This window comes from Acartia tonsa, chromosome 11, assembly GCF_053477335.1.
Source record: "Acartia tonsa isolate MP-2025a chromosome 11, ASM5347733v1, whole genome shotgun sequence".
Lineage (NCBI taxonomy): Eukaryota > Metazoa > Arthropoda > Copepoda > Calanoida > Acartiidae > Acartia > Acartia tonsa.
The window spans coordinates 15,373,853-15,400,404 of NC_137270.1; the positions used below are offsets into that span (position 1 = coordinate 15,373,853).

The 26,552-nt window shown below is 34.7% G+C and overlaps 3 protein-coding genes across 7 annotated transcripts in view; 1 reads left to right on the plus strand and 2 right to left on the minus strand.

Annotated features, from left to right (window-relative positions):
• The window catches only part of LOC145332239 (sorting nexin lst-4-like), a 491,682-nt gene that overhangs the window by 338,759 nt on the left and 126,371 nt on the right, over positions 1-26,552 (minus strand). The gene's annotated exons all lie outside the window — the stretch shown is intronic.
• Positions 1-26,552, minus strand: part of LOC145331526 (uncharacterized) — a 167,294-nt gene that overhangs the window by 80,177 nt on the left and 60,565 nt on the right. The gene's annotated exons all lie outside the window — the stretch shown is intronic.
• On the plus strand, positions 10,615-15,337 carry LOC145332891 (uncharacterized). 2 transcript variants are annotated; one of them, XR_013884369.1, is made up of 5 exons: positions 10,615-10,726; positions 12,681-12,818; positions 13,353-13,496; positions 14,054-14,149; positions 15,031-15,337. XR_013884369.1 is itself a non-coding variant. In XM_080177993.1 (4 exons), the coding sequence occupies exons 1-3, from the start codon at positions 10,661-10,663 to the stop codon at positions 13,461-13,463; spliced, it is 315 nt and encodes a 104-aa protein (XP_080034119.1). In that variant the 5' UTR covers positions 10,615-10,660; the 3' UTR covers positions 13,464-13,496; positions 14,054-14,312. The 2 variants fall into 2 exon arrangements, 1 of the variants encoding a protein (XP_080034119.1); XM_080177993.1 differs by lacking the exon at positions 15,031-15,337 and having other exon boundaries at positions 14,054-14,312.

Genomic DNA, 26,552 nt, shown 5'->3' on the forward strand with positions numbered 1-26,552 from the left:
TGTTATCTTTTTAAAGTAAGATTCTTAACTTTGCGGTGCTACAAAAAAACTGAAATTAAATTGCACTCAACTTAAATGTGGACATTTAAAATAGCCAAATTAATAGTAAACTTTGTACTAATATTATCCTATTGTATAGAATAGTAAGGTTTTTTGTCTGAAGCTAAAGATCTCAATAACTACTGAACCGATTAGGTTCTATAATTTTGGAAAGCTTTACATAGGTCCTTTAATGGTTTTAAACTACTAGTTTTGGGATAGTTTTAAGCTTTTTTATTTAGTTAATATGTCTTTTTTTTTAACTTGATTAGGTATCTGTAAAGTGAAAAAAAATATTGAGTTTCCATTGTGGATGGTGTTATCCTTGTTTAGCTGGATTATTATTTTAAAATTTGTATCACCAAGTTGAAATATTTCGTGATAGTGAGAATAGATGAAAGTCAGACTAAATTTAGCTCAGGTTAAGTGAACATTGCTTTACATTTCAATTTAGATAAAAGGATTTGTATATTGAAATAAATATATACTACTTGTTGCCAAGCTAATTTATAATTAACTTTGTCTGTCAGTCCATTCGTCTGAAACGCCATGAGGGAAAAGTTAATTTTTCTTCTGCTTTTAAGGACGGAAACCTGAATTTTTTTGGTGGTGATTCCCAGTACCAGTGGGCATTTAGTATATGAATTACGTGGTCCGTCGGTTGTCATTGCTACTAGGGGCTCTGTATTAAATTAGGAATGGAGCAGAAGAGAAAATTAAATAGCCTAAAACTATATATGGACCTATATGAAACTTCCCCAAAATATTATAAAAAAAACCTTACTACTTTATGTAAAAAGATTTTGAGTTTAAAAATCATACTAAAAATCCGTCTGCAGTTAAAGATCATAAGATCAAAGGGATTATTAAATATTATAACTAATAACAATGGATATGCAATACGCGGATATATTGCCAGGGGTAAATTTATCGTCAATTTAAGTTGCTATCATGGACCTAATTTATTGTTCATTCATCCAATAGGAGAAGGGGGTATGGGAAAAGGGTGTGTTTGAGGGCTATCGTTATTTTAGCCAGCTGCTAGTATCACTTTATTAGAGTACATGAAAATCTGGTGCAACATCCAAGTAATTATTTATCGATTTAGCTAACATTATAATATGCACACCTAATAGTATCAAAGTTTTTACATCAAAATATTAAAGTGATATAGAGTAAAATAGTTTGCTCTAGAAAATCTAGTTTGTATTTACCTTTTCTGCCAGCTAAAAACAACATTTATTTTTAAAATCTATAAAGAAATTAGAACGTTATCTATCTGTCCGTCTATATATTACTAACCGCTGAATCAAAAAAGTTTCTTCTTTTTGATTATTATTCCTCCCCCTTTTTAGACTGAAATAAATTTGCCCATAATATTAATATATGGCCGTTAGTACATTAAAAGTAAAAGAACTTAAATAAATGACATATGAGCTTAAGCAAATCAAAAATTATATAAAGGCAATGTCCATTTAGAAATTCTTTTTTTAAAATATATCTACGTTTATAATTAGAGGTTGTAATATGGTCAATACGGCAACCTTGATTTGTTAAATTGTGTGTATTTGAAAATTGCAGCGAGATGATTGTTTTATCAAGAAATATAGAACGTCTAGATACCCAATCAATTAATGGACCAATAGAAACACAGTGCAGGGACAATCTGACCATGTTATTGGTTAGAGAGTGTACACATTGTGCTAATTCTTTTTTTATTCACATAATAAGTAATCATTGTGAAATTTATTATAATAAGTTTCATTTAAGGGAATAAATCTATAAACTGGATCGCTAGAGGTTGATTTTCAAAGACCAAATTCGGCACAGGGTCCTCGGATAGGGACTTACATTTATTTAACCCCTTTCCTCTCAATTGTTTTCCTCCTTTGTTAAAAATTCCTTTTTTTGGTTGAACGAATTATTGTGTCTAATTAACCATTTAGGATAATATATTTATTGTTTTATCTTGTATCTAATATCTGATATCTGATATAGTAATTACGTAAGATACAGGGATAAGGAACGTTCTATAATGTAACAGTTACAGTTTTTTTTTAAAAATGTATAAGTATTGATGCTAAATCCAGACATCTATCTAGCCCAAGTGGTGGAGTCCGTTTTCGTCTACTTTGCTTTCTGGGTTTTTTTGTATGGATTCGGTTGTGTTTATAGTATCGAAGTGTTGATTTCAAAAACCCAATACAAAATCGGTATAGAGTTCTAACCCAGTGGGCAGAGTTACATATAGCTGATGACCCCTCTATACTTTTTCTTTATATGAATCTTTAGAAGCTTTCTATAAGTTTTAATTATAGGTGTAATTATAAATTTCCACTTAATAGGGTAGGTGAGCTATCAATAAGTATATAAATAACAAGGATGACAACATCCATAAGTAGCGAAGCACAACATTTCGAGGATGGGACTGACGGTCATTGTTGTTTTCTTCAAACGACGGGAAATTTAATTTTGATATCTTTCACTGAAAAAAAATTGAAAATCGATTAATAAACACCAAAGATATGGGGGAAAATGTAAAAAATATAAAAATAGCCAAAAACCTGCAAAAAGGGCAGTCTGACCGTCATTGTTGATTTCTTCAAATGACCGTAAATTTAGTTTTGATATCTTTAACTGAAAAAATTTTGAAAATCGGTCCATAAACACCAAAGATATGGGGGATAATGTAAAAAATATAAAAAATAGCCAAAAACCTGCAAAAGGCAGTCTAACCGTCATTGTTGTTTTCATCAAATGATGGGAAATTTTATTTTGATATCTTGAACTGAAAAAAGTTTGAAAATCGGGCCATAAACACCAAAGATATGGGGGAAAATGTAAAAAATATAAAAATAGCCAAAAACCTGCAAAAATGCAGTCTGTCCGTCATTGTTGATTCTCCAAACGACGGAAAATTTAATTTTGATACATCTAACTGAAAAAATTTTGAAAATCGGACCATAAACACCTAAGATATGAGGAAAAATGTGGAAAATAAAAAAATAGCCTAAAACCTGCTAAAAAGCCGTCCGACCGCAATTGATGTTTTATAGTTAATTGTGCTCCTTAATGATGGGAATGTTGTCAAAAAATTTCAGCTTTCTATCTTTTATAGGAGCTGAGTAAATCCCATTTCCCCCATAGCGTTACGGACTGACGGACTGACGGACGGACGGACGGACGGACGGACAAAGTGAATTATAGAGTAGCTTCGCTACTAAAAACAGTTATATAGTAAAATTACATAAAATATGATTCAGATAAAATAATCACACAAACTGAGTTAGGTTCTTGTTAAAGCAACAAAATTATTTTAGCAAAAAATCTTCCAAAATAGTATCAAAAATCTACAAAAATTATTAAAGAAATATCTCAAAATCTAAATTCATACCGACGGACATACCTAATTCTAGAAGAACTGTGCTACTTAAAAAATATTAGATTACAGGGAAAGTTGTATTATGTAGGTATGGTCCATCTCAAAGATAATTGCTATTGCCAAATACAAATAAAAAGTCAACCTTTCATTTTATCAAGAATAAAGATATAGATAATTAAACACACAAAAAAATAGTCAATAAACAAGAAATTTCTTGTCAATTTTGGTAACTATGTGTTACAGTCAAAATGTAGATTTTTTCAGGCTTGCATACCTTAGATATGAAAACAACTAGGTCGTTAAAAAGCTTAATCCAATATAGGAAGTATTAAAAAGTTTATGATTTTTGTCATTTAGACGGAAAAGGGTGCCATGTTCCCCGAAATATATTTCTATATGAATACTATGATAAAGCAGAGAGAGAGAAAGAGAGTGAGTGTGTGAGAGAGAGAGAAAGAGAGAGAGAGAGAGAGAGAGAGAGAGAGAGAGAGAGAGAGAGAGAGAGAGAGAGAGAGAGAGAGAGAGTGAGTGAGTGAGTGTGTGTGAGAGAGAGAGAGAGAGAGAGAGAGAGAGAGATGGGCTGTTTATTACACTAGTCCCCTAAGTTTTATAACAATGTTTTTTATTCGTTAGCATAATGACTTTGCGGAGTTCAGTGAATTGTGATTGGTTGTTTCATTAAGTTCAGTGTTAAAACGTTAAAAGCACGTAATTTTAATCACTGTATCAACATTAGGGATGTACATCAATTTATCGGCCATTGTCTTATCCCTTTAGATCCGTGGAAGAAAAGACTATTGTTTGACTCCAGTGAATTTATCAAAATAGTCTTTATCCTTGACAGCAAAGGTACATAAATAATTATAGGCAGAGAAATTCAAAAAATCAAAACAAAACAAGAGCAAAAAGAAAATAGTACGACAATCGTCCTCTATAGGTTATATCAGGGTTATATAAATGTTGCAGGGAAAAAAATATTTAATAATTATCAAAATAAGCTGAATGTTTGACTAAACCTGTCCCTCATACAATAATTTATATGTTAAGTTTATTTTATCCAAACAGGTTTTCATTTGTGGCAGCTAATGAACGGCTTCTGAGGCCTGGTAAAAATCCAGTAAAGAAATTAAATTATATAGACAAGAAAAAACCATTACTTACTAGCGGAGTGATTTAAAGAAATAGTAAAAAACATACCTAAAAATATAAGAGGTTAACTCACAAACAAAATATGAATTTTACATATTTATTCAAAGCAGCTTATAGTGCCTATAAAAAATGACGTCATACAATACAAATAATCAATGATTGGCCAGTATACATTTACCATTGGTCAATTAAAATATATACTGGCCTATCATTAGTCATTTTTATTGTTTGAGGTAATTTTTTATAGGCACTATAAGCTGCTTCTATTCATTTCGACATTACAAATTGTTTCCAGAACAATTATAAAATAAATGTATATATTAAATATATCATTAATGATATAAATATAAATATAATATAAAATACAAAATATTTCTTGTATAAAAAACAAGGATAACAACATAATGTTTTCATTAAAAATATCTCTAAACTTTCTTCTTTTTAACATGATTGACAGCAAAAATTTGATTTGATCGACTCTTTATCTAATGGTGATATCTCTTGGGAGGAAGGTGGTACCCTCCCTCAAAATAGTTATAAACCTACACTGTAAAGAAGAATTATATTGGTCCAGGGGTTAGCGAGATCCTTTGGTACACACAGACATACATCCTTTTACTTTTAATTAAGGATTAAGCTTCCATTAATGAACATTGTGATCCTTGTAATTTTTATAATTTTCCCAGGAAAAATCATTGCCTTAATTTTAATAATGGATATATAATACGTGGATAATGAGAGCGATTCTCGCATACTCTGATAAAATATTTCTCCCAGCTGGTTAATATAACGATATCCTCCTTCCCTCCCTTATGACTTTACCCTCTGACCATGGAGGAATGTACTGACCAATATATGAGGACTGTATCAGCAACCAAAATTGACGACGAAATTCCCCTGTCACAATATCCACGCATTCTATATAGAATAATTTTAACCTTTCTGGTTCCGTTGTAAAATGAATAAAACATGGAATAATCTTAACTAGAATCGACATTAATGAACAATGATAATTTTATCCATGAGTAGCGCAGCAATAAACAAAACACATATTGTAAATTTTTGTTAGAGACGGGTGGACGTACAGCAAAACTTTTGTTATTTTCAAAAAACGCGCGGCTAGAGCTAACTACACAGTAAGAACACACTTCTTTGTAGAAAATATATTTCGCTTTATTCAAGCCTTCTCAATTCTAATTGTTTGAGAGTTTATGTTTATTTTGTTATTTTATTGGCTGTGTTACTAAATAGTAATATGTTTATGAACATTTAGGGGTGTGTGTCCACCACCCAGACAACAAAATAACATCCCACTTTTTGTCTTATTTTAACCCTTACAGATCGGGCCCCAATTCCCACCTTAATAGATCGGGGGGGGGGGCCGGGGGGGGGGCTCCAAGACCCCTCCCGTCTATCTCGGCTCCTGGTACAGATAAAGACGTAAATTTTTTTTCTGGTGGTTCATGTGTATTTTTAGAGAAAATTACTTTTTCTAGTCATAGCAGTCAGACCGCTCCTTAGCCGCTTTTTAGCGGCCAGCCGCTAAATTTTAAAACAGCTGTAGAGCGGCCAATTTTGCAGCTAGGATGACCAAATTTTAGGACGAACTTTTATTTTTCAAAACAAAAAAATTACTTTTTCTGATCATCGCCGAAAAACGGCAAATAACGGAAACCGCCATTTTCGGCGGTTACGGCGGTAAAACGGCGGTTGGCGGCGCAAATTAATATTTATATCTGTTTATTACTGCTCAAGGATTTACCAAAAAAAATTATAGGTCTCTAGCTGTAATAGAAGCCACGATATTCATGATATATGTCTGTAGTAAAAGCCGGACAAGAATCGGTCATAAAGTCGGTCAGGGAGCGGTCAAACGGTCATAACACCACTTTTCTCAGATGGTCATTGATATCTAAGTATTCACCAAAAAAAATTAGGTTTCTACCTTATACACAAAAGTCATAATGTAGAAATTAAGATTTATTTAGAATTTTTTCTAATTTATTTTGCTACCCAACCGACACAGACCAGATATCCTAATAATTATAAAAACTTAAAAAGTCATGAAGTTACAGCTCTCCATCTTACCTACAAAAAAAATGAGATTGAAAAACCCGATCTGTAAGGGTTAACAAAGCTCACAACACCTTAGATTTATAGTTTTTACATTTTCTTTTTTAAAACTAAAATGTAAAGAAGAGGGTAGACCTCCCTTCCCATTCCTAAAGTGCCCCTAGAGGTAATGGGCGAGGCAACTAGTTGTTACAAGCGTTTTTTTCTATAATTATGATCGTTCTGTCCGTACGTCCGAAACGGACAGCTCTTTTCGTTGATTTAGACATGTTAGAATTGTCCTATCGATATTAAACTTTCCATGATGATTCCTATAACAGTTAGGTACGATTTGGAAAGCTTAGCAACTCTAAAATCGTTACCAGGAAGTCCGTACATCCATTTAAAACATGTCGCTTTTATGGTTGATGTCAACCGTGTTGTATAAACAAGTAAAATGATCACGTGACAGCCAAACAACAACGGAAGTTCTCACCGATAAAAAAAAATTTCCCAGAGACTTCGTCGACAAGAAACAACACGGGGAAATACATTACTTCGTCAGCGAGTCAACTAATTCATTCCCCCATTCATACAGAGTTTGATTTTTAGATTACTCAAAATTTACAATTAAGATGCTTCTTTTAGGTTAGGTTAGGTTAGGATTGCGATATTGGTACATAAAGTTTTATAACTTTTTACTTAAAAATTGTGGGTACTTTTTATTGAATTTTGATTGTTTGGTTCAAAAAAAGCGTGTTTAAACTTTTCAAACAATAATTATAATCTACAAAAAGGGTGACATTATTTATCATTATTTGGGTTAATCAATTTAAAACTGAGTAATTTAAAGTTCACCAAAGGGTAAAAATATTTTTTGTGTTGGGGGGCGGGGAGGTAATTGGTAGTCCAAATTTCGACTTAAGGGTTACATTCATTTAGTAGTCATATACACAAAAATATATTTACATAAACGTTGAAAATTAACATTCTATAAAAATTAGCTGTATAAACCTGATAATAAAAAAAGATTATTGCTATTAAGATTTTTTTCCACGAAATAAAAAATAAAAGCAAAGGATTTTGTTGGCTCTTATGAGACGAAACATTTAGCACCTAATCGGATTTAATTGGAGGCCTAATAGGTAATTTAACCGATTCTTGAAAAAAAAATTATTTTCCATCATTTTAGTATACAATTTACTACATTTTTTTTGCTGAGAGGTGAACATTGTATTAAATGAAATTAAATCATGTAAAAGTTTTAGGTTTAATATACTATTTAACAACAATGAATACCCTCTGTTATAAAATAGCATTTCAAATATTAAAGCATATTTTTTTCTTCTTCAAAACATTTTTTAATATTCAAACTAATAGATTTGAAATGAATTGGAATCAGTGGCGTGCGGGTTTTTATCCCCACCCCCCCCCCCCCCACCCCTTCAAGCAAAATTGATAAAGAACTGTTTTTTTTTAAATTTTAAAAGGAGTTGTATTTTGAAATAGACATTTTCTATTTAGTGTAATTCTATAATAGATGTTGTCGTTATTGTGCTTTTTATTGGCATAATTGTCCTGCTTCAACAATCTAATAAGACACTAAGCTAGCGAATGGGAGAGTGTGTTAATAAAACTTGTGGTACCATAATTATGCACAGTCCAATGTACCATCCCTCCCCGAGTTTAAGATGGTCTAATTATGAAGCTCTATTGTATAACCCCTCTGCTTTTCATTTCTTAACCTTTTCCATGTAGCTACTCTATAACCATGAAAATCCGTCCGTACGTCCGTACGCCAATTTTTTCCGAAATCTAAATTGAATGGAAACGGTATCTAAGTCATATTTCTCGTAAAAACTATTCTCAATAACATCTTAAACACCTGTCAGACTTTGCAATCAGTAACTTAAATATACAGAAGGGGTAATTATGTTTATCATCAATTCATCGTCTTATATCTTAAGAAAAATATTTATCTTATATTTAATTAGTGGCTACATCCCAGAGGCCTCTCACACTAATAGCGATTTAGGTAAAAAAGGGGGTTGGGGTGAGAGTTACTTTAATTTTAATGTTAAAAGAAAAGGTTATTTTTTCAATGACTATTGTTCTTGGAAGGTTAGAGGCACTCCACCCCCCCACCCCAACATAGTTATAAACTTTTCCTAGGCCTAAAAGAAGCTTCGCTGTAAAGTGAAATTTCGATACTTAGCTAGTTATGGATGTTATCATCCTTGTTTAATTCAAATCAAAATAATTTTAAAAATTAAATCTAAATGCATTATTAAAAATATCGCAGCTACTCTATAACTATTCCTTTTGTTATGGCTTTAACCAGTACAAATAAAATATTTATTTTAAATATTCATAATTTTTATTTTGAAAGTAATGGTATAGCTCTTTTAGGCAGTTTCATTTCTAGTACCTAGTCGATCACAGAACCTTATTTTGAAATAATATTGGGTACAAGATAGCACCGAAGGATAAGTGTCCCGCAAGGTTAGGACCCTTCAAGATTTAGGCTTCTTAAGGTTAGGGACCTAAATAATTGAATAATAGTTATTTCTCGCATCGTATTATAAACAGCTTTCCGCGGATATAGAATGTACAATTATGACGTATGAGGGGATGTACAGACAGACTGCGAATACGAGTATAGAGTAGCTCCGATACAATTTAATAATCAATAATCTAACAAAGTATTTCTAAAAAATACACATTTATTAAACATATAAAACTGGTTAGAAATAGGCAGATTAATGGGATTATTATTATAGGATATATTTATTATGATATATATATTAAAGGCTTGGACGTCCTGTTTCTTAGTTAGGTAAGAAACGACGTACTTGAACACGTGGGAGATATAGATACCGCCAGCCTAGACTTATAGGCTTGTATCTAACCGAGTGCAGACGGGAGGAAGCGTATTCACTCTTTGGCCTGCAACAATCAACTAGCCCTCAACACAGCAGGATGGAGTATGGTGGCGGTTACAAGTGGAGGTCTGACTCAGCCAGAGAAGTATAGGAATGTGAACAGGGATAAGGATACATAAACTTGGGTGTTTATTACCACACTTGCCCCCTCTGAGGGAATATGAAATATTCCCTCACAGTTGACCTGCACGCCGGCTTCTGCGGGTTGATGTGGTACTCGCAGGTTCTTCGATTGCGGCCATGGCCCTTTCTACGATATCCACAGGATTGGGTTCAGCGGGAGTAGGATTTTCTGGAGCTGCTGGAGGCTCTGGAGCCACAGCATTCTGGAGAGCTAACATGCCCTCACAGGGAGCCGTGGCTACTGGATCTTCAGAGGCAGCGCCAGCCTGCGGATTAACAGGCAGATCAATTCCAGATGGAAAGAGCTCATTGATTTGATTATCGAGCTCTGTGTCACTGTTTTCCTCTGCAGGATCCAGGACCTCTGGATTGCCTTCTCTATCGGTGGGCCTGTACTCATCAGAGCATTCAGAACCGCCATAATGGGAGATCAGCTCAACTCCATCATCATCTGGCCGGGGTACGTCCCTAGCGGGAAGAGATGCCTCTATGGGTGCCACATTCTGCCCAGGTACATTCATTACATTACAACGAGTATTAATATATTTAATTACCCTGTCAGAGTTTTGGTCCAACAGTCGACTAGTGGCCTCAATAACCGTGGTCATTCGTGATTTTAACTCAACGGTCGAGTCCTCAGAGACGGTGCGAATTTTGTCGCGCAAAGTTCTGCGGTTCCGCAGTAATTCTGCGGAAATTTCAATAAGGCGTTTGCCATGTTGTATATATGCTTTCTCAACAAATGAAGCATTGCTAGCAATTTTAGTTTCCAGACTTCTCTGGAAGGGGAGAAGAGCTTCCTCCATTGCTTCTTTTACAGTGGAGGATAGGACTTTTTTCCATTCCTCAGCGGTCACCCAAAAAGCCTTAGGCTCACTTTTGTTTTCTGCTAATGTCTCTTTCTTTTTAGGGGGTAATGGAGGCGGTTGAATTTCCACCTTAGCCTTTTTGGCTACTGGGCCGCCGCTGCCTGATGGTGTTGGCGGACGTTTTTCTACCGCTTTTGGGGCAGATTTTACGGCGACTACCTCCAATTCAGGTGAGGCACTACGTTTTGGCGGCGATTCCACCCGATTTTTTTGCGGTTCCCCTCCCCTATTTTGTTCCATTAGAGGCCTGGTTATAGACCTGGCTTTATCGGAATATTCGTTGGCTTCTAATTTTTTAGCCTGCCGCAATTTTTCTTGCAAGTCTAGGAGTTCCTTTGGAACATCTTTTCTCGCTTGGCGGTAAACGTGGATTGACTTTGAGACACATTGCAATTCACTGAGGTTTTCAGGGTTGCGCGGCGGTTTTACACGCGGCTGATACCTGTTTTCATCAGGTTCATAGTAGGCTTCCTCAGGGCCGCCCTGGGGATAGCCATGATTGCTGTCATAGTAATAGTCCTCTTCATTGTAAAAGGGTGCCTCTTCATATTCTCGACGGTATGAAGAGTGACCGGCCCCATGGGAGTGGTGAAAACCCCTTGAAAAATTCCGCCTGGGATATCCTAAAACAAAAATAATAAACTTAAAATTAAGGGTCATTAATTCCTTATACCGAATAAGGAAATATTTTTACAAAGACGACCTTTAGAGACGACAATTTTATAGGTATATATGCTTGATACAGGTCGTCCGTTTTTGAGGGGATTAGTTTTCCCCATTATTTGTAAAATCCCGCAATTCGTGCGTTTCACTCGTACCTCCTTCTTTGTACGCGTGAATTTTGGTGCAGGCTAATATGTAGATAATAAAAGCGACGCATAATAACGACCCTATTCCTGTAAGGATGGCTGCTACTACAAGTACTATATGATACCAAGTACTGGATAGAAAATCAACCACCTTATGATAAGTTTGAATAAACCAGGAGTCAGTTATTTTTACTTCAAAATTATTGGAGTCTGCGGCAAGTTGGCTGAGGTATAATTCCTCGGCACTTTCTGAGAAATTAGTTTTTTCTAGGCTTTGCCAAGAATGATATAGAAATAAGCTAATAGGTTTATCCATAAGATATTGATTTACATTTAGTATTTGCATACCCTGCCCTTGATTACCAAGGAATTTTCCTTGGTACAAATGTAAGAAAATTGGATTTTCGGCACATTTAGTCGGGGTTAAATGGGTGGTATTAACCAATCTGCGCGAAAATGGGGATATTCCCATAGTCTTATTATTGATTGAAACCGAAAAATGATCCACAAAACAGGGTAAATTTTCTCCCAGAGAAACATTGATTTTAAGACTGTCGCACTGTATTACTAAATCCAGCTCACCGAGCGCCCTGACTAGTTTTTTACGATGAGTCTGAATACTGCTTTTAGACAGAAAATGGTTCTGTAAACAGCGAGTTTCGGGGACAATTAATTTGTTATATTGTTGGTAGGAATAGAAAATCTCTAGTGGTAACATATCATCTTTTTCTTTAGCGTTTAAGAGTGGGAAATATGGTTTTATAGCATTTGTGAACCATACCATTAAGTTATCAATATTAGTTTTGTAATAAAATAATTCGGGAATTAGACTTTCAAAATGTTTTTTTTTCTTTAAGTTCTAGTGCTAGAGTAATTTGGGGATCGATCACTAGATATTTTTGGGTACCCTGTTCTCCTTCAAATGTAAACAATGAAATATTAAAGATGTCTACCGTTCGCCAAGGAGAAGTGAATTTTTGTGCGCTATCAGTTTTATCATCTGAGATAATTCTATCGTAGCCTAATCTCAGATTGTGATCTAAACAATTGTTTCCCACCCAGTGACTGCCCAGGTAACAGCCCGCTTTTGTTTGTAATAATTCAACAGGCTCAGCCTGGACCCCTATTTGCTTTTCCTCAAATGTCCCAGGGATAAAAATGCCGTTTATGTTTACGCCGTTCCCCTCGCAGGCGGGGTCGATGCCGTTAAGGATGTTGTTGGGGTAAGTAAGTGTCCCGTTTACCAGGAAACGCGTGTATGACATCTGGTGTTCATACACTGAGACTGATTTTCCTTCAAAGTTAAATATTTTAGTTTTGGACATGGTGTAACAGTCTTCATAAGTTACGAGGTTCGGTATCTCTACAAGAGCTGGAGCAGCGAGGTGTATGTGGCTATATCTGCCACAATACCAGTAATGAGTACTGGTTCGGAGGTGGCAACGAATTCCAGGTATAATTTTTCTTTCAACCTTTTGCAGCAGGTGAAATTGTTTTTGTTCAATATTAGTAATATTAAGAAACGCAGCGCATTCAGAGATTTTCAAACGCGGATTTTCGTTTGCTACACATTGAGTCGCATCTATTTGTATTATTTCGGACGCATTTGATTTTGCCAAAATAATAAAAAGCCCCAAGAATCCCAAAATAAATTTACCTCGAGCTCCTGGTGCCTTTGCCAAATGATGCTGCATTTTATTTTTATGCTTCTCGTTTTTCTCTGAAATATGTTAATTAGTTAGTTTTAACATATATTTTTTTTGTTTATTTTCGTTATTATACATACGTAGATTAAGCTATATACATTTGCCACCTTGGTTTTATATAATACATTTATATACATTTTATTTTTTCCTTTTAATTGGGTTATGCAGTCCGATTTGGACATGTATGCGGTTATCCCCCCCTTGTGACCTAGTTTTTCTTTCTTCTTCTAATATATACTTGGGTACTATGCTTTGTTTGTTAACGTTAATAACCTTTTCAGGGCTGGATTGTTTGGGTCTTTGTGCGAAGAAAGAAGCCTCGGACGGGACGGTTTCTTCCAAGAAACTATTTTCGACGTGAATTTGAGGACCGGATGACCGGTCTGCGTTAGGGGTTTCTTGGTCTTTGGGCTGTGACTCAAATGGTGAGTTTTTTTCCATTATATCCCCTCCCCCATCACAATCCACCTCCCCCTGGGGTAAATCCTGGTTAGTTTCAGGGTTTCCTTCTATAAAATCGTCACCATCGTTATCTAGGTAGGTAAAATCGTCATTTTCCATACCTTTATTATCGTTTATTTCGGTTTGCCCGGTATTATCTATTCCTAAGGTTATTTCCTCAGACGGGACGATTTCTTCAATAGGAAAGACGTTAAAGGAAAGTGTTTCCCCCAATAATTCTACTTTAGAATCTATTTTCCGTATTTTATCTCTACTAACAACTTGGTTAGTTTTTATTGGATTTGATCCAAAGGGACTGAGCTCAAAAAGGGCCTCTGAGAATTTTTTTGTTACAATAAAAGGACCCCCATAGAAAGATTGCAATTTTTTACTGACCCCTATTTTGACTAGGTTAAAAAATGCAAAGACCACGTCGTTAACGAAAAGGGGAGATGAAGCCTTCCTAGATTTATTTTGAAACTCTAAATAAATCTTAGATTTTTTGGAAACCTGTGCAATAATTTCTTCCAAAATTTTTTAGGTAGTTCAAATAAGACCTGCAGTCAATGTCCTGCCTTTTCTGCAAGATTGGAGAAAAGAAATCGAGATTGAGAGTTGGTTGCCTGCCGAACATGAGGTAATAAGGCGTATACCCCGTTCTTCTAGACGTACTAGAGTTAATTACAAAAGTGGTCAAGGCTAATTTTCTTGCCCAGTCTTTACTTTCAAATCGGTCATCGGATCTTAGACCTGCATAAATGCTTTGATTATGCCTTTCACATGGGTTACTATTAGGGTTTCTTGGGGGAATAAGTTTAGTTTCAATACCCAGTTCATCCATAACCTTTTTGAAAACTTCCCCGGTAAAATTTGTTCCCCTGTCACTTCTCAATGACCGAAATAAGCCGTAGATGGGTACCACCTGTTCAAGGATGACCTTCACCGTGCTTTCCACGGTGGCGTCCTTGATGGGGTGAGCGATAATATACCTAGAGAATAGGTCAACTAGTATAAATATGTAACGGACATGTTGTCCTTGAAAATAGTTAGGGGTTAAAGGACCGATAAGGTCTACTGACACCTGGCCAAAAATCTCGTGACTAATGGCTGAATGGGTGATAGGTTGCTTGTGTTTAGGTACCTGTCCTATTTTTCTTAGGCAGGTAATACAATTTTTAATGCGTGATTCGACAAACTTATTAATTCCTATAAGGAAGAATCTTTCATTTATCTTGCGTGTTGTTTCGTTAACCCCTTTGTGACCTATACTATTATTATGTGCCAATTCAAAAACTTTATTATATAATCCAATGGGTACGACGGGTCTTTCAATGAATGTTCCATTGCTAAGAGGTTGTCTAAATATTAGAAGTCCTTCCATAACGTATAAATGTTCTATTAATTTAAAAAGGACCTCTTTCCGGCCGGTTAGTTCAGCTTTATCAAAGCTCGACAACTTCTTTTTTTCGAATATCCACCTACGAATTTCAGATAATACTTGATCTTTCTGTGTTTCAGATTGCCAAACATTGTTCACACCGACTTCCGAAGCCGAATGTAACTCAAAAATCTGGTCTTGGTATGGGCAATCCTGTTCATAAGGATCCAAGGTAAATGAGCTAGTACATTTTTCACAATCGGTTTCCTTATGTTCTTTGCATAAAAATTGCCCTCTAGATAAATTGTCGGCATTACAATGGTCCCTACCCTTTCGATGAATTACTGTAAAGTCAAAACTTTGGATGAAGTAAATCCATCTTACAGTTACACCATTTATTGTTCCTTTTTGCCATTTTTTGTAATGAACTAAGGAAATCGAATCTGTACGCACAATAAAGTTTCTGAATCTTAAATAATGAAGAAAGGTTTTAAGAACAAATACTAGACATGCTAATTCACCTTTATAGCTTGGATAATTTTTCTCTGCCCCGTTACATTTTTTGGAACATATTCCAATAATTCTTTCTACCCCCCCTTGATTTTGGCTGAGAATTCCAGCGAAATAACTCGTAGAAAAATCTACGTCTACTATAAAGGGGTTAGGATTATCCCACTGGGGGTAGCCTTTACTTATAGAATTTGAGAACATATTTATGAAATTTTCCCAATCTTTTGATAGGGAATCGGTCCAATCGATAATTTTATCATTTCTGTGTTCATCTAGGGTACAAGAATTTTTTGCGTAGGCTGGGAAATAGGCCCTATAATAATTGGAGAAGCCCAGGAAACGCTGGAGTTCCTTGCCAGTCCTGGGCCTGCTCCAATTTTTAATTTGTTCTAAATATTCGGGGTTCATTTTAAGCCCTTGGGAACTGACTATATGACCTAAATATGTACATTCGGATGTGAAAAATTTACATTTGGCTAGATTTAACTTAAGTTTTGCTATTTTTAGGACTCCGAAGAGTTTTCTGAGATGTCTCAGATGTTCCTCAACATTCTTTGAGAATATGATAAGATCATCAAGGTAAGATATTATAAATTCATATAAGCCAGGGATAAGGGTTAGGACTTTGTCCATCAAGTGGCAGAAAACACTTGGCGCGTTACACAGTCCAAACGGCAGTTTCTTGAAAAGATACTGCCTGTTAAGGGCTGTGAACGCGGTCAAGTGCTTACTTTCCTTCGAAATGGCTAGCGCATGGAATGCGCTAGTCAAATCGAGGGTGGTAAATACATTACCAGTGCCTAATTTTTCTAAATTACTAGAAATCAGGGGAAGGGGCCAATTAATTTTTCGTGTTACACTATTAAGCGCACGAAAGTCGATAACGAACCTAAGCTTGCCTTCCCCCCCAGCCGTCGGTTTTTTCTTTACCGCAAAGATTGGGGAGGACCACTCGCTGTAGCCCTCCTCAATGACGCCCCCCCTTAGCCAATTTTCAATTTGTTCTTTTAATTTGGCTTCGTATAATGGGTTTAACTGAATGTTTCTAGCCTTAATAGGTTTAGCCCCGGGGATCAAGTCTATTTTATACTGTAAGAGGTCACAGTTACCGATATCAGCATCGTCAGCCGAAAATATATCAAAATGATCAAGGCATAATTTTATTACCTTTTCCTTCATCCCTGGGTTATTTTTGATAAGATCACTATTTTCTAAATCTAATTTTTCTTTAATGAATTTAATTCTTTTAAGAAGTGTAGTTCCTGATAATTCATTTATTTGATTAATACTTTTATTGCAGGAATTTGGGGGATCTGATTCGAATTCAAAGCAGTATCCAACTTTAACGTTATCCAATAAGGTAATATTTTTTCCTGCTAAATTAACAAAATTTACCCAACATTCTCCCTTCTCATTTACATTATAAATACCCTCCATAAGCATTAAGCCGTTATGGCTTGTCATTTTAGAATTATTTGGGGATATATACAGCTTCCTATTTTTCTGATGAATAGGAGTTATTATCACCGTTGTATTCCCCCCCGGCAAGAATGTTGTTTTCTTTGCTAATTTTACGCATGTTTTATTTTGTTTCAATGTCCCAGTACCCCCCTTGTTACTCCAATTTATTCCCGGGATAAGGGAGTTTTGTTCCGTATGAACATTATTTGTAGGAATTAAGGGTACGTTTTTACTTTCTTCAACTATATTAATTGTTGAATTTTCTATGGGGATTTGCTCGCCATTGGGGAGCTCAAAGGAAAACTTATCTAATAATAAATTAATTCGATTAACTTTGAGAAATTCATATCCTAGATTTATAATTTTAGACGTCGTTTCAGGGATGTAAAACGTTTCTTCGAATATTTTATCTGACCCATCAAAGCTGAATTTTAAACTTACATGTCCTATGATATTTACTGGTTTTAAATCTACAGACAGAGCGCTAAGATTGGCGGGGGTGAATGTGATTTTATTATCATCTAAGATTTCTCTAGAAATAAGGGACCTAAAGTTATTTCCTGTATCCACTAAAGCGTGTTGCAGGAATTCCCCCCCCACGGGATTAAGAACTTTTAGTTTTGCACAGATAGGCATTATAAAATAAATTATATTTTTAGTCGAAGCCTAAGATGCATATTTTCCAAGATTCCCACCTCAGCGGTTAGACGATGGTAATCCTCACACAGAGACTTCCTGTGTTCCAGGTATAGTTGTCTGTCGAAATTTTTTAAATAATGAAATGTTTTAACAATATGGTTAATTGTTAAAATAATTTTGTATAGCTTTCTGGGTTTCATTAAGTTTTTTTATCAAGCGCTTTTCAGCTCCAGAAATGTCTCAATAAGCATGAGAATGTTAATAGTTCTAAAGAAACTACTTAATTTTTATACGGGTCCTTATTTATATACTTGGATATATGATAGAAACTTATCGGAATAAAACTGAACTAAAAAGTTTTAAAAGATTGAAGGGCTACAAAGTAGCTTAAAAATAAGTGTTCAGCTTGCAACTAACAAGACATTAAAAACAGACTGACTTATTTTTTGACTTACATCTGTATTTATACAAAATATAGTGTCATTAGTCAGTATCTGATTCACGATACAGATAATTTAAGGTTAGCGCTAAATTATAGCTCAAAAATTATTAGATATGGTTAATATAATAAAGAGGGTCAATGATGACTGGTTTATTATTCTGATATTGTTAGTATTTATACTTAAATTTTTACCACCTATGGGGTAGAACAAGCTTATATAATTACTAGAGTATAATTAATGCTGAAATCAGCTTAAAAAAATAGGATGTGGTTTGTAGTAACTGCTTTGGTAGTAACTGGCCTTGATTAATAATGTGCATTCACTTTTATATAGACTTTTTATTCCACTGGTAATCCTAGCGGAAGCTAATAGAACTAACTTTATTTCATTCTGCTAGTAATCCTAGCGGAAAATAATTTAATCAAAATGTTTTAAGATTTTATTAATCACATCTTAAATGATTAAAGATTTTAATTTTTAAATGCTGCTTGATTGCAGCTCAAAAATGAGTAAATGATAACAACAAAGAACTGAAGGACAACTGAATTAGATTTGAAAATTTGCTTGTATTTATACAGATTTTCCATAGACCCCCCCCTTCTTAACCTTATCATTTACTTATACGGACCGCGGTAGCATTCTAGGTGACATCTTTCGGATACATAATAAATTAAATATAGTTCTATTATTGTCACTGTACAAAATGCAATAATATGTATCCATATGGATAAGTTAATATACATAATTGCTGAGATATTTCAGCTACAAAAATCAGAGGCTAAGAGTGAGCAACTCTCAGATAAAGTCGATACTGAGGGTTCAACTCAAAAATCATTGTTTATATACAGATAATTCGCTTAAGTTCCCCTAGCGGTTAAAAATTAAACTAGAATGTTTTAGATTCTTACTATATATACATTCAAAATATACGATATTTACATATTAGATAAGTCGTGCAATATTAAAAATAAATACTACTAAATAGAAAATAGGTATTCACTTATTAGCTTCTTGATAAAGACTATTAGATTTTAAAAAATGGAAATATTAAGTGCATGTGAAATGCTCCTCAGGTTACTTCCCTACTTCCCCCAATTTCCTGTATCAGCTACATTTGGATAGGGAAAGGAGGGGGAGGAGTTTATTTTGTGTTGCTTAGTCAGACTTAATAACAATAATTTGTTTTATTTTTTCGCGCCAAAGCATTGCTTGGCAAGGGATATTTGATATTAAGGAATTTGCAAGCTTAGCTTGGCATGGGATATTTTGTTTATCTTTCGTATCAAAATATGAAACTCATTCAGCAAATTTTTATTTTCTGGGATAGGGACAATTAATATCGCATAAATCCACTTTTATATTTAGAGGACGTGATTTTTAACAATCGCTTGAACATATTTATCTATTTCAGATTCTTCGCTGGCTTCCTGATCCATTTGGTTGATAGTCTTACGCGCATACTGCTCAGGTATTTTATTACTATTACTTGGAGCTTTTCTGGGCGTGAATTTACTCCGTGTTTTACCAAAGCGGGACTCAGGATTTGGGGGCTCCCCAGCTTTCTTTTTGTTGCAATTTTGCACTACATGGCCAGGGATATTACAATGCCAGCATTTAATATTTTTACTCCTCCCATTAAAGGCTCCTATAACGCCCTCGATTTGATCCCAAGCAATAGGATCATCCTCATGGTCTACCCAAGAAGGAACCTCGTCAGGTTCTTCGGTTAAGTTTTCTTTATACATTGCCGTGTTAGTGGGGATATTATCTTCGATAATACTGATTATGGGTTGTTTTTTCGTTTCCGCAGAATTTTTAGGTAGGAACATTTCCATAGCTTGAGAATAGCAAGCAGAAAGGTTTTCCTTGCTAATATGGCCAGACCCATCCCAGTTAACGTATCTCTGTCCGAGATTAATAAGTTTATTTAAGTAAGCGTTGTAATCGTCCAAAAATTGCATGCTCTCAACGTAATTGGCCATGTCTATGGCAAGGTTGGTATACAGCAGATTTTTGCTAACGTTAAGATAGAATTCTTTCCACTTCTTTTTAGGTATGAGACCAGGATTCATGAGTTTGAACACCCTAAGTTTGTTTTCAAAATAGGTGTCAAGGGGTTGATTAGTCTCCTGTTTTAGGTTGTAGAAGTACTGAGAGGCTACTTCTGGATCCGAGAAAGGAGTGACCAGCCTCCTAATCATCAGGTAATAACTTAAAGCAGATAAGGCCTGATTTCTTTCAGGCGTAATTAAGTCTCCTAATCGTTCCCCTCTAGAGTCATAAATTCGCTGGTATAAAATATCCTTAAAAAGGATTGGGTCACAGATTCTATATGTCTTTGCAACCCTCCACATATTAGAAAAGAAGTTATCAAAATCAGCCCTACCGTCCCACCTAGGGGCATCCCTCGCAAAATCGGAATCCCATTTTTGTCCCTTAATAAAGCATTCTTTAATAAAGTCATCGTCGGCGGCGCTAGTTGTTGCCGTTGCGGCTGCGCCTGTGTTTGGCGTATTTCTTGTAGAGGGTCTATTTGCTACATTGGGTGCAGACCTTGTAGTTTTACGGAGGGGTTCTAACGACTTAATCCTATCAGGGATAAAGGGAATCCTTTCTAGCAAGGTTTTTTCATATTCAGTTAGAGAAGTTTCTCTTACATTCATCCAATTGTCATTATCCGCCGGACCTATAAAGCCTACAATTGAATAGGCCATACAACCTGGGGCTGTCATCCTATCCTTGGCGACCCATTCAACCACGTTTATCTTTTGCTGGACCGATATACGGTCATAAAAAGTGGCATTAATTGAATCGTCACCTATGGTGTTAAAATGAGTCATGTTAAGACTTTCGTTTAGCGTTTTTTCCGCAAACAATGGGCCAAGATTTCCGTCCGCTGGGAGTTTTGATACTCTGCGTTTTAGGTCTAAAATGTCGGTATCGGCTAATAATCTGCGATGTGATTCTGTGTCCTTAAACCCTGCCCATTTTGTTTCTAATTCGAGCTGCATAATCTCGGATTCTTGTTTTATTAAATCTCTATAATGTGCCGAATATTCGTTTAACTTATCATTTAACGCTTCCGATATGAGATCTTTGATTTTTTCAGGGGAAAGCGGGTCAGCCTGCTGCTGCTGCTGCTGCTGCTGCTGCGAGGTGCCAGAGACGGCCGGAGCCGGCGGAGGCGGCGGTTTTTGTTTATCATCATTTTTCTTATCGGTCATGGTGCTGGAGTGTAGTGTTCGTTAACACTGATTTGTCTACCACAAAACTTTTTAAGAACTTGGGGATATCCCTTTCTTCCTGTTTTAAGGAGAAAATATGAAAATGTGTGAAATTAAATACTAGTGTGAAAATAAAAGGCGGGTTCCTTTTTATCTTTATTTGGCAGTTTGCCACGAAATAATTATTATAAATATTCTGTAACAAATTGTTACTGTAAACCGATTCCGTGAATAAACTTAGTTATCAGGAAAATATTAATTTCACTTTGCAATCGAAGCTACTTTACAATTTAATTTTGTCTGTACGCTAATTATCCAAACCTTCCCCCCTCAAAAAATGAGTGGTAGACAAGACTGCGCCAAAATGACGTATGAGGGGATGTACAGACAGACTGCGAATACGAGTATAGAGTAGCTCCGATACAATTTAATAATCAATAATCTAACAAAGTATTTCTAAAAAATACACATTTATTAAACATATAAAACTGGTTAGAAATAGGCAGATTAATGGGATTATTATTATAGGATATATTTATTATGATATATATATTAAAGGCTTGGACGTCCTGTTTCTTAGTTAGGTAAGAAACGACGTACTTGAACACGTGGGAGATATAGATACCGCCAGCCTAGACTTATAGGCTTGTATCTAACCGAGTGCAGACGGGAGGAAGCGTATTCACTCTTTGGCCTGCAACAATCAACTAGCCCTCAACACAGCAGGATGGAGTATGGTGGCGGTTACAAGTGGAGGTCTGACTCAGCCAGAGAAGTATAGGAATGTGAACAGGGATAAGGATACATAAACTTGGGTGTTTATTACCACAATTATAAGATTAAAACCAGTTTTTTTAGCCCCGAGATGCCGAAGGCACGGGCTAAAAAAACTGGTTTTAATCTTATGATTGTACACTTTTATATTCGTGGAAAGCTGGATATAATACGATGCTAGACATAGTTTTTTTTGTATGGATGAAAACCGGTTCCTATCCACCGGATTCGAATGAATACGAGAAAATTATTTTATTTATCATAGTAATGTTCAGCTAAAACAACCTAATAACATACTAATGTAATCATCCAATAAACAAGAAAGTAATCGTCATTTAACATACGCAATAAAGAGTAGCTGCGCTATCAAAAATGCATTTTTGAATCCTTTTCTAATGGTTGGAAAAAAGTCATTTAAACTTTCTACTCCTTAAATGTTTAATAATTCATATATACATTCTGAAAATCAAATGATGATATTTTTATTCGAGTAAAAGTGATTTGATACATGTGTGTGTGTGTGTGTGTGTGTGTGTGTGTGTGTGTATGTGTGTTTGGGTGTGTGTGTGTGTGTTTTCATCAAATTTAAGAATAAAACAGGACTTTAGGAATATTTAGATTTTTTCAAAAAAAGGCTTCTACATTCATATTTGCTCTAAACGTCCTTCCGTTCTTTACTGATTATTTGGGTATGTTAAAGTCGTATTATTAATTTCAAACCTTGCACTAAGATTCGTTTAACAATGGGTATAATCTATGAAGATAAGCAAAGCAACACTATAATTATTACTGAAATGTCTGTACGTCTATTTCAAACAAAGGTTCTTGCATAGGTATAAAACTTTTGGGTATAGTCCCTATCGTGACAACGGCTCTTAACAGGCGTTTTGTCGTAAAAATACGTTGAAGCGCCCCTTAAGAGGCGTTGTCACGAAAGGAACTATACCCAAACTTTTATATGAAATGTTTATCCTATGATTTTGTTTAATTTTGTATAGTTTTTTTGTCCATGTACCAATGCATAATTTCCTGGAATAAAGTGATTTCTCTTGGTAAATATGCCAGGGGCGATTCCATCCCATCCTTATGGGAATTCAAAACCAAACATCACCATTCAATATACAGGGTGACTACATTATTTTGGCATATTCTATTTTTTACATCATTTAACAGGGTGCTTAGAATATTTTGTCATATTCTACTTTTTTTCTTCAATATACAGGGTGACTAGATTGTTTTGGCATGTTATATTTTTTACATAAATATACATGGTGACTTCATTAAATTTTGCCATATTCAAATCGATATAAAGTGTGACTATATCATTTTGTCATGTTCTAATTATACAGGTTGTTCAATAAAATTATTCTATTACATTCTTATGGGAATTCAAAACCAAACATCACCATTCAACCTACAGGATGACTATATTTCATAAACAGGGTGCCTAAATTATTTTATCATAATCTACTTTTTTTACAGTAATATACAGAATATGAGAAGGGCAATATATGGAAAAAATAATCCTTTTTCATCTTTAAGGAAACATTAACAAGCAATATACTAGACTACATCGTAATTTTTAATAAAAGCTTTCCGCGGACATCAAAATCAAAAATAATGATTTTTACTTTAATATTCGTGGAAGTTTGTCTGCAGTTTGATGGTTTGCATGTTTTTTCAGTTTAATAGAAAACCGGTTCTAATCTAGAGGGCATAAATCGGTCTTTAAGTAAAAATGGAAAATTATTATAGAAAGATAGAAATAACTATATAGGAGCTTCCTTATATATGCGACACCTTTCTTATTAGGATATACGTCTATAAAGACCAAATCTATATGCACAAATAAAGATTATAGATTAAGTAAATAGGATTAAAACAAGGAAAATTATGTCCATAAGAATCGCAGCATCGCCAGTAAGCAAATACTTGGGTAAATAACAGTATAGTGTTATATTAAGAACAGGAAGTTGGTAAAATTAAGTGAATATGATTCTGTCTGTCTGTCTGTGTGTTTTACCGAAGGATCTCACTAAAAACTAGACCGATCTGGTTCTTCTTTCCAATGATGCTTCAGGTTTAAAAGAAGGTTTATAATTATATATACGGATATTAGGACGAACGTACGGACGTTGCATTAATTTTAAAGTAGCTGCGGTAATAAAATAATGTGTGTATATTGATGTAAAAAATTAGAATATGCCAAAAATATAATCTTTTTTATGAATACCATCAAATTTTGCCAAAAGAGTTTCCTTATTTTACTTTATAATAATTTACTGTTCTTTTTCTCTGTGACACGCCAAGTGTAACATGCATACAATTATGTAGATGTCAACGTGAGGTAGAAAAGAAATCATTTGATGAGTAATATTGGATTTTAGAATTATGGATGAAGTATTTTTTTTCAGCGAAGCATCTCTGTTAAACCTATAGGTAATGTTTAATCATGGATGTAATCATTAAAAAGTTTTCTATTGCCCTCTCAAAGACGTCTAAGCTTTTTTGTTTTAGGTGGAGTAAAATCTCAAAAGCGGGGGTAAGTTTATATGAGGGTTGGGATAAATGGGGTGCGAAGCGTGTTAAAAAAAATTTTATGTCCAAAAAAGGTTTAAGCATTTAATTACATGAGATAGTAACTACTTTTGTTCTAAATTAATCTAAGTATAATATGATATTAGTTTTTAAAGATTTTATCCAATTTTAATGTGTTCAAAAATTAAATGATATAAAAAGTGAAAATATAACAGAACGATTAAATTCAGTATAAAGTGACAAAATTCATAGCATTAAAAGGCAAGGGATAGTCAGAAAAATTATCTTTTTTTAGAATAAAGTGAAGCTTTTCTACATATCTTCTTCATTTATTGATTGGATTAGATGTCATATAAAATTATAAATACACCCACATGGAAAAGAAGGGTAAATTTTGTTCATTGTGATTATAGAAGGGTGTTAAGAGTGTACAACAATTTATTGTCCATTGTCTTATCCCTTAAAATCCCTGAAGTGTGATGTGACACAATTTTTTCTCTCCATAAAGCTCGACAAGGTGTCACATAATGAATATTCATTTTATCTCGGGGCAGTTGGGACGCAGATTATTAAGTGATTATCTTTAGCTTTTTATCCTAGTTATAAGCCATCGGCTTCGCCACTAGCTTTTAGAACAAACAGAGAAAGAAAGACAAGCAAACTTAGGCAGACAGACAGAAGGTCAGACAAACTAATATACAGTAGGCCAAATGTAATTTACAACAATACCAAATTGAATTTACTAGCTCATTTTTTGGTATTTCTATAATTTACTTTTTCTGTGAGTAACACCTAGGGAGAAATCTGATTTTCTCGGCTGCTATATAAGATGGATAGTTGGTATTTTTGTGAAAATTTTCTGTATAAACAAGCATCCGTATGTCCACCCATCATCTGCTTCGCTACTCATATATGTTGTCATCCTTGTTAAATTCGTTTTCATGTATGACTATTTCCATATAAAAGCGTCGTTGAATATATTAATTCTTAGACGTCGTAATGTTATAGGTAGTACTTTTACATTTACTAGCAGCTTCGCCCCTAGCCTCTAGGGGCTTTGCCCCAAGAGGTATAATTACATTTCTATTACTTACCCAGCAGAACGGATCGCAAATTTTCGCCCCTACCCAGCAGGAAAACATTTTCTCGATTAAATAACGAATTCGCAAAATTCGTAAAAAAAATAGTCTAATGTGTTCTCAAGAAAATTAATACTAGTGGTGCTCATAGTCCAATGTGTTCTCAAGAAAATTATTTTTTTTTGGGGGGGGGGATTTTCACTTTTAGAGGGGTTAGGTGTGTCCCACCCCCCAAGAAAATAGCTTAAAACCACCACAGGACCAATAGGTAGATACCCTGAAGAGTAGAATCCGATCTGTTCAGTGGTTACGGGACAGACAGACAGACGGACAGACAGACATCAAGCTACTTTGTATCATAGATATAGCAATGATACTCTATAATTATTAGATATTCGGTCCGTTTGTGAGTAATAAAACTATCGCGTTTGAGCAAGGATCTGAAGGGATAAGACAATAACCGATAACCGATGTACATCCCCAATAATGATACACAAAATTATACCTTCTGTGGATTACAATTAGTGGTTGAAATGTTTGGACAGCCTAATGTCCCCTGTCTCCATGCGTTTTGCTTTTTGAATGTTAAGTCATATCAAACAAAAAACAGTTGTACAATTATTCTAATTCTTTTTAAAAAAGTATAATTTGTAAAAAATATTTTAGATAGAAAATAAATTGATAAATATATTTTTACTTTTACTGAAGAAAAATGCAATTGAAAATTTAACAAGGATTACAAAATTCATATAAATAAATAGGATTTTTAAAAATAAAGATTTTTTTCATACTAAAGAAGAGTTGACCTAATACACGGGTTTTGTTAATTTTTTCATTGGGGTGGGGAGAGTTCACAAAACCCTCCATGAAAATGGTCAAAAAAGCCCCCCCTCCTCCGAAAAAAATACTCCCCCATAATAATATTTATATTGCTATTGGCATATAATTGAAAAGTACAAATTTTGCAAACAACAAATTGTGATGTAGCTACGCT

What these genes read in the sequence shown, in the direction of transcription:
- LOC145332891 (XM_080177993.1), top strand. Translation starts at nt 10,661, where the DNA reads ATGGTGTTGGCGGACGTTTTTCTACCGCTTTTGGGGCAGATTTTACGG. An exon ending in GGCGACTACCTCCAATTCAG is followed by an intron (nt 10,727 to 12,680) that starts GTGAGGCACTAC and finishes TAAATATTTTAG; the next exon opens with TTTTGGACATGGTGTAACAG. An exon ending in GAGGTGGCAACGAATTCCAG is followed by an intron (nt 12,819 to 13,352) that starts GTATAATTTTTC and finishes TAACCTTTTCAG; the next exon opens with GGCTGGATTGTTTGGGTCTT.